The sequence below is a fragment of the Entelurus aequoreus genome, linkage group LG04 (assembly GCF_033978785.1).
Source record: "Entelurus aequoreus isolate RoL-2023_Sb linkage group LG04, RoL_Eaeq_v1.1, whole genome shotgun sequence".
NCBI classification, from domain to species: domain Eukaryota; kingdom Metazoa; phylum Chordata; class Actinopteri; order Syngnathiformes; family Syngnathidae; genus Entelurus; species Entelurus aequoreus.
Window position 1 is genome coordinate 10056345 of NC_084734.1, and position 12981 is coordinate 10069325.

The 12981-nt window shown below is 40.3% G+C and overlaps 1 protein-coding gene across 2 annotated transcripts in view; it reads left to right on the plus strand.

Annotated features, from left to right (window-relative positions):
- Window positions 1–12880, plus strand: part of pola2 (polymerase (DNA directed), alpha 2) — a 31304-nt gene extending 18424 nt beyond the window's left edge. Inside the window, exons 9-18 of one of the 2 annotated variants that reach the window (XM_062044184.1) lie at window positions 117–179; window positions 263–314; window positions 373–494; window positions 560–598; window positions 664–737; window positions 5478–5580; window positions 5644–5750; window positions 11091–11147; window positions 11214–11340; window positions 11839–12880. In XM_062044184.1, the coding sequence (XP_061900168.1) occupies window positions 117–179; window positions 263–314; window positions 373–494; window positions 560–598; window positions 664–737; window positions 5478–5580; window positions 5644–5750; window positions 11091–11147; window positions 11214–11340; window positions 11839–11991 (897 nt within the window). In that variant the 3' untranslated portion in view covers window positions 11992–12880. The remainder of the gene's footprint in view (window positions 1–116; window positions 180–262; window positions 315–372; window positions 495–559; window positions 599–663; window positions 738–5477; window positions 5581–5643; window positions 5751–11090; window positions 11148–11213; window positions 11341–11838) is intronic. The other variant, XM_062044185.1, reaches the window with a different exon arrangement.
- The last annotated feature ends 101 nt before the right edge of the window (window positions 12881–12981 follow it).

The following is a 12981-nucleotide window of genomic DNA, read 5'->3' on the forward strand; positions in this document are numbered from 1 at the left end:
AGGAAGCTGGTCTGGAAACTCTGCCAGCATCCGACCGAGAGCTCTCACAACCTTGCTTCTGGAAGAGATGGAGACTAATACTATGAAATATGCCAACACTAACCTCTCTCCTCCAGGTGGTGGCGATGGAGGGAATGAACACAACAGGAGAAAAACTGGTCGTTTCTAAAATCTATGAGGTCAGCCAGAGTTAACACCCAGTTTAGAATAAACCTCATTGTTCCACATCAGACCTGATCATAGCAGGTTTTCATTTCTCCAGGGAATCCAACATCCCTTCTTCACGTCAGACGTCAAAGAAGAGACGGACGAAGGTAAAGAAGGAATTCTGCAATTTGAACTAGACATTGTCTGTTTTACTTTCTGTACCAGCAGAGGCGCTCAATGTGCTGGTGGCCTGTGGACCTTACACCCCTTCTGACAGCCTGACCTTTGAACCTCTGCTGGATCTCATCCATGTCATTGCCAGGGATCGTCCTGACGTCTGCATCCTGGTTAGTTCTCTCACGGTCGTCCAGCTACTAGTCTTTGACATGATGTGCTCTTTCCTTTTCTGTAGCTGGGTCCTTTTGTTGACTCCAAACACCAGCAAGTTGAGGTCAGTTCCAAACTCAAATCCCAAGCTTCTCTGCAAGTAACCATCTTCTCTTGAACCCCAAACAGAAATCCCAGGTGACAGAGACCTTTGACGCCATCTTCTCAAGATGCATTGAGAGCATCGTGGAAGGCACAAAAGCGTATGTTTTACATTCCAAACTAAACCAAAAATACCTTTTCAAAAATAGATTGATGACTGGATACAAACATTTAAACACAATAACACACATGACGCATTCAGTCACCTCCTTTCCAATGCTCCATCCACCATGAAACATTTCAGGAAGATGGGAGCACGTGGGAGGAAGTTATGACATTATAGTTTTCCACCACAAGGGGGCAACATTGGTGTCGATATCAACGTGTAATCATGAGCAGACCCCGACTTAAAAGCCCAATATCAGTTTGGAAGGGATACATGCAGTAATGATTAGCGAAGTCCGATAATGGCTTTTTGCCGATATCCGATATTCCGATATTGTCCAACTCTTAATTACCGATACCGATATCAACCGATACGATATATACAGTTGTGGAATTAACACATTGTTATGCCTAATTTGGACAACCAGGTATGGTGCAGATAAGGTTCTTTTTTAAAAATTGACAAAATAAGATAAATTAATTAAAAACATTTTCTTGAATAAAAAAGAAAGTAAAACAATACAAAAACAGTTACATAGAAACTAGTAATTAATGTAAATGAGTAAAATTAACTGTTAAAGGTTAGTACTATTAGTGGACCAGCAGCACGCACAATCATGTGTGCTTACGGACTGTATCCCTGCAGACTGTATTGATATATATTGATATATAATGTAGGAAGCAGAATATTAATAACAGAAAGAAACAACCCTTTTATGTGAATGAGTGTAAATGGGGGAGGGAGGTTTTTTGGGTTGGTGTACTAATTGTAAGTGTATCTTGTGTTTTTTATGTTGATTTAAAGATAAAACAATTTAAAAAACGATACCGATAATAAAAAAAACGATAGCGATAATTTCCGATATTACATTTTAAAGCATTTATCTCTAGTAATGATGGTTGGTGGCGAGGAGCAGTGTTTGCCGAAAGGCTCCGCCAACTAACAAAGGATATAAACAAGTACTGACCGATCCAATACTTCACGCTGTGATTGTATTAGTACCAACTCTGATCTCAGTTCGTGGAGCCCAGTTATAAATGTTGAAAGTTTAGTGGCGAACCATCAGATCAAAGTTTGGCATCACGCCCACAGCCTGAATATAGCGTGGGAAAAGGGATTTCACAATTTATCAGCGCCCATCTGTCATTTTAACCACAACTCATTGGCTCAAAGTTCCCAGGAGGAGTTTGTTGCCGTGGGAAATGATGCAACTCCACCTAATTGGTCCAAAAAATATTTTTTGCAAATCAATAATTATAATCTGCAAATAATGTGCCGTTGCGTAGTGTCTGTGCCGTATAAAGCTTGGCAAGGTAGCCATGTAGTACTCCAGTAGGTGGCAGCAGGTAGTTCATTGCTTTGTAGAAGTCAGAACGCGTTGAGGATGGTTTGTCGTGATCCCAATATGCAGAGCACAGCGGGAGACAGCATGCAGGTAAAAAGATATGTCATGCTTAAAACAAAAATGAACAAAAGGCAAGTCCCGCTAGGAAAAGGCACTGAAGCGTAGGGATGGCTATGCAAAACTAAAGTAAAACAGAACTGGCTACAAAGTAAACAAAAACAGAATGCTGGACGACAGCAAAGACTTACAGTGTGTGTCAGTGTCATGACATGGCAGTCAACAATGTCCCCACAAAGAAGGATAGCGTCCGCACAACTGAAATAGTCTTGATTGCCAATACAAAGCAGGTCAGGCAATAGCACTCCAAGGAAGACGTGAAGCTGCTACAGGAAAACACCAACAAAACAGGAAGGGCCACCAAAATAACAGCGCAAGACAGGAACTAAAGCACTACACACAGGAAAACAACAAACTAAAAAAAAAAGAGAACCTGGTGGAGTTTAATTTTTTAACGTTTCTGCTGGTGGTGTGCCTCCGTATTTTTTCAATGAAAAAAATGTGCCTTGGCTCAAAAAATATTGATAAACACTGTGTTGTGGTTAGAGTGTCCGCCCTGAGATGGGTAGGTTGTGAGTTCAAACCCCGGCCGAGTCATACCAAAGACTATAAAAATGAGAGCCATTCAACGTTCCCTCTAAGGTGCGCGCCTGTGCAATTGCGCACTGCTCAAGCGTCCTCTGCGCACGGCAAATCTATGCCACACACAAAATCAAATAAAAAAATAAGCGCATAACAATTTTCGACACACGGACACGACATAGAAAACAGTTTTCGTCATCATTGTTCAAATATTGTAACGTCTGTCGAGACGCTTTGAGGACATGAATTCCATCCATCACTTTACTGAGCAAAACTCTTCATTGTCGGCCATAAACACATCACCAAAACATTAGTAAAAAAAAATGATATCTAGGAAAACTGGTCATTTTCTGCAGTACAAACCAGACCAACAGCAACTTTGTTATATCAACAGCAGCCGCTCGCTCTTTCTCACTTGCGCCAACACATGCACATATGGCACTTAGCCAGTGATGCGTTTACAGCCACACAAAAAGTCGGACAACTCCAACACCACACATAAAGTGTCATTCCAGGTCGTTACACTATGATTTACCCATCAAATGTGTGCTTATTCTAGTGTCATTTATTAGGAATCTTCATTTATAAATATTAATCATGAAATGCTGTTAGTGTATTAAATAAATACTAATAAAAATATATTTTTTACAAACAGGAAGTTGCAGGAATGTACACATGATCCCCTGCTTACATCTCATTGTGCAACATGTGAATGTTTTAATGGGAACTAAATGCAATGCCTGAAAGGGGTACAAATTATTTCCAAAGCAGGACCTCCACCCAGACAAACAATACAAGTACACAGTTTATGAAAAACTATATTTGTTGTTATTGTCATTGTAAGTGGGCCTAAACACTTATATTACAAATGGAAATGACTGCTGTCATTTGATTATAATAATAAGAGAATGTTGTCTGTCTATCTGTGTTGGCCCTGCGATGAGGTGGGGACTTGTCCAGGGTGTACCCCGCCTTCCGCCCGAATGCAGCTGATATAGGTTCCAGCACCCCCCGCGACCCCGAAAGGGACAAACGGTAGAAAATGGATGGATGGATGGAGATGTAACTTGTTATTTAGTCAGGTTTGGGACAGGTGTGCTGCTGGTGTAGCCACAGTGTGCACGTCTGATGTTGCTCACATGGGCTCCACTCAATGCTCAGGGAGTTTTTGCGTTTGCTCACACACATGAAAAATTAGAGGGAACATTGGAGCCATTACCTCCCTGCTTGGCACTCAGCATCAAGGGTTGGTATTGGGGGTTAAATCACCAAAAAATGATTCCCGGGGGCGGCTCACTGCTCCCCTCAACTCTCAGGGGGTGATCAAGGGTGATGGGTCAAATGCAGAGAATAATTTCGCCACACCTCGTGTGTGTGTTTTTGCCACAAAAATGGCTGACTTCCTGTTTTCAAATATGGCTTTTTGAGACTTTTAGGTGCGTCTCCAGCCATTTTAGACTCAGACAAATTTTATTGATCCACAAGGGAAATTGTTCCACACAGTAGCTCAGTTACAAAGGATGGAAAGGATAATGCAGGTAAAACGTAGACTAAAAATGTACCATACCGTATTTTTCGGAGTATAAGTCGCACCGGCCGAAAATGCATAATAAAGAAGGAAAAAAACATATATAAGTCGCACTATAAGTCGCATTTTTAGGGGAAATTTATTTGATAAAAGCCAACACCAAGAATAGACATTTGAAAGGCAATTTAAAATAAATAAAGAATAGTGAACAACAGGCTGAATAAGTGTACGTTATATGAGGCATAAATAACCAACTGAGAAGGTGCCTGGTATGTTAACGTAACATTATGCTAAGAGTCATTCAAATAACTATAACATATAGAACATGCTATACGTTTACCAAACAATCTGTCACTCCTAATCGCTAAATCCCATGAAATCTTATACGTCTAGTCTCTTACGTGAATGAGATAAATAATATTATTTGATATTTTACGCTAATGTGTTAATAATTTCACACATAAGTCGCTCCTGAGTATAAGTCGCACCCCCAGCCAAACTATGAAAAAAAACTGCGACTTATAGTCCGAAAAATACGGTACTAGCAATATAAAATATAACATATATGTAATATTTACAGTATATGATATATTTTATTTTTATATAATACATACAATATATACCAATGAGCATGTACAATATTACAGTATATGTAACAACTGCAGCATAACATAGAGAGTAGATCCAGCGGAAAGTAGACATAATAAAGAAAGAGAGGTAGCTAACGTGTCGGTTTCTACATTATAGATCAATACAGTCTGCAGGGATACAGTCCGTAAGCACGCATGATTGTATTTTATTATGGCAAAAAAAAAAAAAAAGCGTACCCTTCCCGGTCCGTGGGACAAATTTTCAAGCGTTGGGGACCACTGAGGTAAAAGACAGATATCATCATGTTGTGACATTAAGTGAATCTGGCGGCTGGGGCTCATTTTTTCACATTTTCAAGGGGGCGCTAGAGATTCCATTTTGAAATGTTGTGTTCACTACCCAAAATATGTCATCGTTTGCCAGATGAGACACGCTTGCAAACAATGGTAAGTTTGTGACAAATAAAGTAATGCACGCAGCAATTACAGCCTTTGCTGCTCGGGTCCTAAATAACTTTATTTGTTCTTACAGCCAGCAAGTGGCAACATTTCCTATTTCAAACTTCAAATTATTATGATTGTTTTTGTATATATAACTGATATAGGTTGTTGATGCACATTGTGCTCTTGCAGGGTTGGCTGTGGCCTGGTATTTGTTCCTTCCCAGAGAGACGTCCACCATCACTACATCTACCCACAACCTCCCTTCACCCACGCCAGCATCAGCAAGAACCCAGTAAGACACACTTCTGTGTAAGAAACCTCACCTTATGACCTCAACATGCTTGAACCCCCACAGCGCGTGACCCTGGTGCCAGACCCCTGCACCTTACTCATTGACAATGTGACCTTTGGCGTGACCTCCACTGACATCCTGTTCCACATGGGGTCTGAGGAGATCAGCAGGTGAGGACTCTGCAGTCTCATGGCCACACAGTTGTTTAGGTTAGAGACAGCAAGCAAATACAAACCCCGTTTCCATATGAGTTGGGAAATTGTGTTACATGTAAATATAAACGGAATACAATGATTTGCAAATCCTTTTCAACCCATATTCAGTTGAATATGCTACAAAGACAACATATTTGATGTTCAGACTGATAAACTTTTTTTTTTTTTTGCAAATAATCATTAACTTTAGAATTTGATGGCAGCAACACGTGACAAAGAAGTTGGGAAAGGTGGCAATAAATACTGATAAAGTTGAGGAATGCTCATCAAACACTTATTTGGAACATCCCACAGGTGAACAGGCAAATTGGGAACAGGTGGGTGCCATGATTGGGTATAAAAGTAGATTCCATGAAATGCTCAGTCATTCACAAACAAGGATGGGGCGAGGGTCACCACTTTGTCAACAAATGCGTGAGCAAATTGTTGAACAGTTTAAGAAAAACCTTTCTCAACCAGCTATTGCAAGGAATTTAGGGATTTCACCATATACGCTCCGTAATATCATCAAAGGGTTCAGAGAATCTGGAGAAATCACTGCACCTAAGCAGCTAAGCCCGTGACCTTCCATCCCTCAGGCTGTACTGCATCAACAAGCGATATCGGTGTGTAAAGGATATCACCACATGGGCTCAGGAACACTTAAGAAACCCACTGTCAGTAACTACAGTTGGTCGCTACATCTGTAAGTGCAAGTTAAAACTCTCCTAAGCAAGGCGAAAACCGTTTATCAACAACACCCAGAAACACCGTCGGCTTCGCTGGGCCTGAGCTCATCTAAGATGGACTGATACAAAGTGGAAAAGTGTTCTGTGGTCTGACGAGTCCACATTTCAAATTGTTTTTGGAAACTGTGGACGTCGTGTCCTCCGGACCAAAGAGGAAAAGAACCATCCGGATTGTTATAGGCTTAAAGTGTAAAAGCCAGCATGTGTGATGGTATGGGGGTGTATTAGTGCCCAAGACATGGGTAACTTACACATCTGTGAAGGCGCCATTAATGCTGAAAGGTACATACAGGTTTTGGAGCAACATATGTTGCCATCCAAGCAACGTTACCATGGACGCCCCTGCTTATTTCAGCAAGACAATGCCAAACCACGTGTTACATCAACGTGGCTTCATAGTAAAAGAGTGCGGGTACTAGACTGGCCTGCCTGTAGTCCAGACCTGTCTCCCATTGAAAATGTGTGGCGCATTATGAAGCCTAAAATAGCACAAGGGAGACCCCCGGACTGTTGAACAACTTAAGCTGTACATCAAGCAAGAATGGGAAAGAATTCCACCTGAGAAGCTTCAAAAATGTGTCTCCTCAGTTCCCAAACCTTTACTGAGTGTTGTTAAAAGGAAAGGCCATCTAACACAGTGGTGAACACAACTACTTTGGCACGTGTTGCAGCCATGAAATTCTAAGTTAATTATTATTTGCAAAAAAAAAAAAAAGTTTATGAGTTTGAACATCAAATATGTTGTCTTTGTAGTGCATTCAATTGAATATGGGTTGAAAAGAATTTGCAAATCATTGTATTCCGTTTATATTTACATCAAACACAATTTCCCAACTCATATGGAAACGGGGTTTGTAGCATGAGAGAAGTTGGCTGATGATAATTATCCATGGCCACTTTTTACTATTGTTTTTAAAGCTGCTATATGTCACCGCTTTGTTTTGTTTTTTATTTTCTTCCACAAAACATGACCGCAACTAAATGGACACTGGTCTAAGAGAACAGGTTTAACAATGAAATGTGTGTCACTATTAGAAGTAAAGATATTTGCCTCTTTTCAGCTGAGTGGCTGATGATCACACTGAGCAGGAACTTATAAGAAGCTAAAGGCAAAGCAAGTTCATTTCAAAAGCACTATTCTTAAACAAGGCAGTGGAAAGTGCTTTACAGAAAAAGACAAGAAGGCAACAATTAAATCATCATATTTCAAGTTTAAAAACATTAAATATACTGGCACTGGCCGAAAATGCGTAATAAAGAAGGAAAAAAATATATATAAGTCGCACTGGAGTATAAGTCGCATGTTTTGGGGAAATGTATTTGATAAAACCCAACACCAAGAATAGACATTTGAAAGGCAATTTAAAATAAATCAAGAATAGTGAACAACAGGCTGAATAAGTGTACGTTATATGAGGCATAAATAACCAACTGAGAACGTGCCTGGTATGTTAACGTAACATATTATGGTAAGAGTCATTCAAATAACTATAACATATAGAACATGCTATACGTTTACCAAACAATCTGTCACTCCTAATCGCTAAATCCCATGAAATCTTATACGTCTAGTCTCTTACGTGAATGAGATAAATAATGTTATTTGATATTTTACGCTAATGTGTTAATCATTTCACACTTAAGTCGCTCCTAAGTAAAAGTCGCACCCCCGGCCAAACTATGAAAAAAATTGCGACTTATAGTCCGAAAAATACGGTAATCATCATCATCATCATCAAATAATGTAGATAAAATACTTTCAATTTTACATATGCACAATTAAATAGTGTGTGAATGTTGTGTTGGCCCTGTGATGAGGTGGTGACTTGTCCAGGGTGTTCCCCGCTTTCCTTGTCCAGGGTGTACACCGCCTTCCTTGTCCAGGGTGTACCCCGACTTCCTTGTCCAGGGTGTACCCCGACTTCCTTGTCCAGGGTGTACCCCGCCTTCCTTGTCAATGGTATACCCCGCCTTCCTTGTCAATGGTATACCCCGCCTTCCTTGTCAATGGTATACCCCGCCTTCCTTGTCTAGGGTGTACCTCGCCTACCTTTGTCCAGGGTGTACTCCGCCTACCTTGTCCAGGGTGTACTCCGCCTACCTTGTCCAGGGTCTACCCCGCCTTCCTTGTCCAGGGTGTACTCCGCCTACCTTGTCCAGGGTCTACCCCGCCTTCCTTGTCCAGGGTGTACCCCGCCTTCCTTGTCCAGGGTGTACCCCGCCTACCTTGTCCAGGGTGTACCCCGCCTACCTTGTCCAGGGTGTACCCCGCCTACCTTGTCCAGGGTGTACCCTGCCTTCTGCCCGAATGCAGCTGGGATAGGCTCCAGCACCCCCCGCGACCCCAAACAGGACAAGCGGTAGAAAATGGATGGATGAAAATAAAAGTGATTTCTACTTTGAGGCCTTTCACATCTTTTGGAAGACTATTCCAGATTAAAGGAGCATAAAAGTGAAACGCAGCCTCAGCATGTTTGGTCCTGACTCTGGACACCAGGAGGAGACCGAGAGGGTTCACCTATCTCTAACATGTCAGATGTAACATGAAAAGACTTGTACACAATGTTTGGTCCTGACTCTGGACACCAGCAGGAGACCAAGAGGGTTCACGTATCTCTAACATGTCAGATGTAGCATGAAAAGACTTGTACACAATGTTTGGTCCTGACTCTGGGCACCAGCAGGAGACCGAGAGGGTTCACATGTCTCTAACAAGAAAAGACTTGTACACAAGTTTTAAAGTCTATTCTCTGAGCAACAGGGAGCCAGTGCAGTGACCTAAGCACTGGACTAATGTGGTCATAATTTGGGGTGCTACTCAGGACTCGAGCAGCAGCATTCCGGATATACTGCAGATGTTTTCAGGTGGGAAACATCTGCTGAGGTTATTGACTTCATGTGGCCATTAAAATTCAAGTCTGAGTCAATTATGACCTGTAGATTTCTAACCTGACTATTAGGTTTCAGGGAGAAGGTCTGAAGGTGACTAATAATGGTTTCTCTTTGCCTCTGAGGACCACAGACTATGATATTACTTTTGTCTGAGGTTATCTGATGAAGTTGATTTGCATCCACACACTGATGTGATCAAAGTGAATCCACGTAGATCGGAGTCTCCTTTAAATGTAGAGTAATGGATCCAGATGTCCATACCTAGTGTAGTATCAGTGTATAAACGATACCAACATGATTAGATTGTTTTCTCTCTTTCTTTTTCTTATTATTACAAACTATTTTTGCTGTTTTTGTTATTGTTTACAACCTCAGGGAGTAAGTGTCTGGATACAGGAAGGCTATAAGGGTGAAACACCAAGAATTTAAATAGGAGCCAATAGGTTTTGTTTAGTTAGGGTGCACTTGCCACTTTATTTTAACAATAAAAAAAAGGTTATTATCAAGAAATACCACAAATGTAATCATCTTATTTACAGCAATACTAGCAAATTCTACATTCAATAAGTTTCATAACAATGTCTTATTGTTTACTTTAGTTGCTTGCTACAAATCATTTTTAGTTCTATAATCTATTGTCAAATATGGGCTCAGGACTCGGGATCGGGTCAAAACCCAAAAATGTCATCCCTAATTGGAGGTGAAAACTGGGAAAGAATGTGACAAATAATAGTAATTGGCACGTGGCATGAATGGAATGATTGGCATGAATGGAAGATTGGCACGAATACAATGATTGGCATAAATGGAATGATTGGCATGAATACAATGATTGGCATACATAGAATGATTGGCATGAATGGAATGTTTGGCATAAATGGAATGATTGGCATAAATGGAATGATTGGCACGAATACAATGATTGGCATAAATGGAATGATTGGCATGAATACAATGGTTGGCATACATGGAATGATTGGCATGAATGGAATGTTTGGCATAAATGGAATGATTGGCATGAATGGAATGATTGGCATAAATGAAATGATTGGCATAAATGGAATGATTGGCATGAATGGAATGATCGGAATGATTGGCATAAATGAAATGATCGGCATGAATGGAATGATCGGCATGAACGGAATGATTGGCATAAATGAAATGATCGGCATAAATGGCATGAATGGAATGATCGGCATGAATGGAATGATCGGCATGAATGGAATGATCGGCATAAATGGAATGATCGGCATAAATGGAATGGTCGGCATGAATGGAATGATTGGCATGAATGGAATGATTGGCATGAATAGTTGTCATGCCTAACAAACCTGCCCACAAACCAGATGATAAAAAAGGATGGTGTGGTTGTAAAATGATGTAGTGCTCAGGAGTTGTTGGAGCATGAACAGTTTTAACCTGCGATATCAATGTGTGTGTTTTAACCTGCGATATCAATGTGTGGGTTTTAACCTGCGATATCAATGTGTGTGTTTTAACCTGCGATATCAATGTATGTGTTTTAACCTGTGATATCAATGTGTGTGTTTTAACCTGCGATATCAATATGTGTGTTTTAACCTGCGATATCAATGTGTGTGTTTTAACCTGCGATATCAATGTGTGTGTTTTAACCTGCGATATCAAAGTGTGCTAATGAATGGTTGTGTTGCAGCGGCACTGGATCGGACCGCTTCTCTCGCATTGTGAAGCACATGCTGACCCAGAGGAGGTAATGGACATTTATTTGGAATACTCAAGGCTTTGTAATAGCAGCATTTGTGTTGGTGCTGCTCAGTTACTACCCACTCCACCCACCTGCTGAGGAGCTGAACATGAACTATGAGAAGTTCCAGAGCTTCGGTCTAATGACGCTCACACCGGACGTCCTCGTTATTCCCTCTGAGATGCGCTACTTTGTTAAGGTACACAACCATACTCTCATTCATACACAATCACCTTACTACTTTGTTAAGGTACACAACAACCATACTCTCATTTATACACAATCACCTTACTACTTTGTTAAGGTACACAACCATACTCTCATTTATACACAATCACCTTACTACTTTGTTAAGGTACACAACAACCATACTCTCATTTATACACAATCACCTTACTACTTTGTTAAGGTACACAACAACCATACTCTCATTTGTACACAATCACCTTACTACTTTGTTAAGGTACACAACAACCATACTCTCATTCATACACAATCACCTTACTACTTTGTTAAGGTACACAACAACCATACTCTCATTTATACACAATCACCTTACTACTTTGTTAAGGTACACAACAACCAATCACCTTACTACTTTGTTAAGGTACACAACAACCATACTCTCATTCATACACAATCACCTTACTACTTTAAGGTACACAACAACCATACTCTCAAAATGTCCCCTCTGCAGGACGTGATTGGCTGCGTGTGCATCAATCCTGGACGCCTGACCAAAGGTCAAGTGGGCGGGACTTATGGCAGGCTGATGGTCAAACGCACCTCAGCCTCGGCCGACAAGAAGAGAGTCAGTCCGTGTTTGGCAGCTCAGGTGGTGAAGGTTTGAACAGACAAAGGACACTTTGCAGCATACTTCATATCAGTTTGCAATAACGTTGTTGATTTGAGCTGGTGTGATTGTAGAATGTTCTTACACAGCAGCAATAAATCTACAATCTTGTGTTTGATGTACTCTTTAGCTGCAACATAATAATCAACACATGTTCTTAGACATATTGTTTAAAGCAGGTGTAGATGTAATAATAATAATAATAACACATGTTCATAGACATATTGCTTAAAGCAGGTGTAGATGTACAGTAAGTGTGTGTGCATAGTAGAAGACCACAATGTAGCCAACTGGACATCTTAAGTATTTTGACACCAACACAATTTAAAGGAGGACCATATAGACTTTAATCCAGTGAGTAAGTACGTTTCTTTACTTTCTTTCTTTTAATTAATGGATGAGGGTGTTTGTTTGTTTAAGTGTGTATCTTTCCAGGTACAAATTGTGTAAAAGCCTCAAGGTTCGAATAAAAGAGGTTCAGATAAAAACAAGTGAAATATAAAATATTGGACACTGGCAGGTGAAAGATTCCAAAAAGACGATAGAGTGGAGGAGTGAGAGAAAAGTAAAACTAGATGAAGAAATGGGAAGAAATCAATAAGAATAATGAAATGCAAAATGGAATAAACTAATGCGTACGCCAGATAATGTGGGGGTATTGAAATAAGATATGAAGAAAATGATTGGGGATATACATATATTTATATATATAAATAATGCTTTTATGAGGGACCCAATGATGATAAATATATAAATAATTAAAATCATGGAACAAATAAAAACCTAGATTAATAACTATAATAAGTGTCGATATGTATAGCGTGATAAAGTGATATAAAATAAGTTACATGTTTATAGGCAGAGGGAAAAAAAATTAGAAAAATGCTCTTCGAGTGTTGTTCGCCTTATCTCTTAGGATGTGCACTCACACAAGGTTGTGTGTGTGTGTCTGTGTCTGTGTCTGTGTGTGTGTGTGGCGCATTGGGA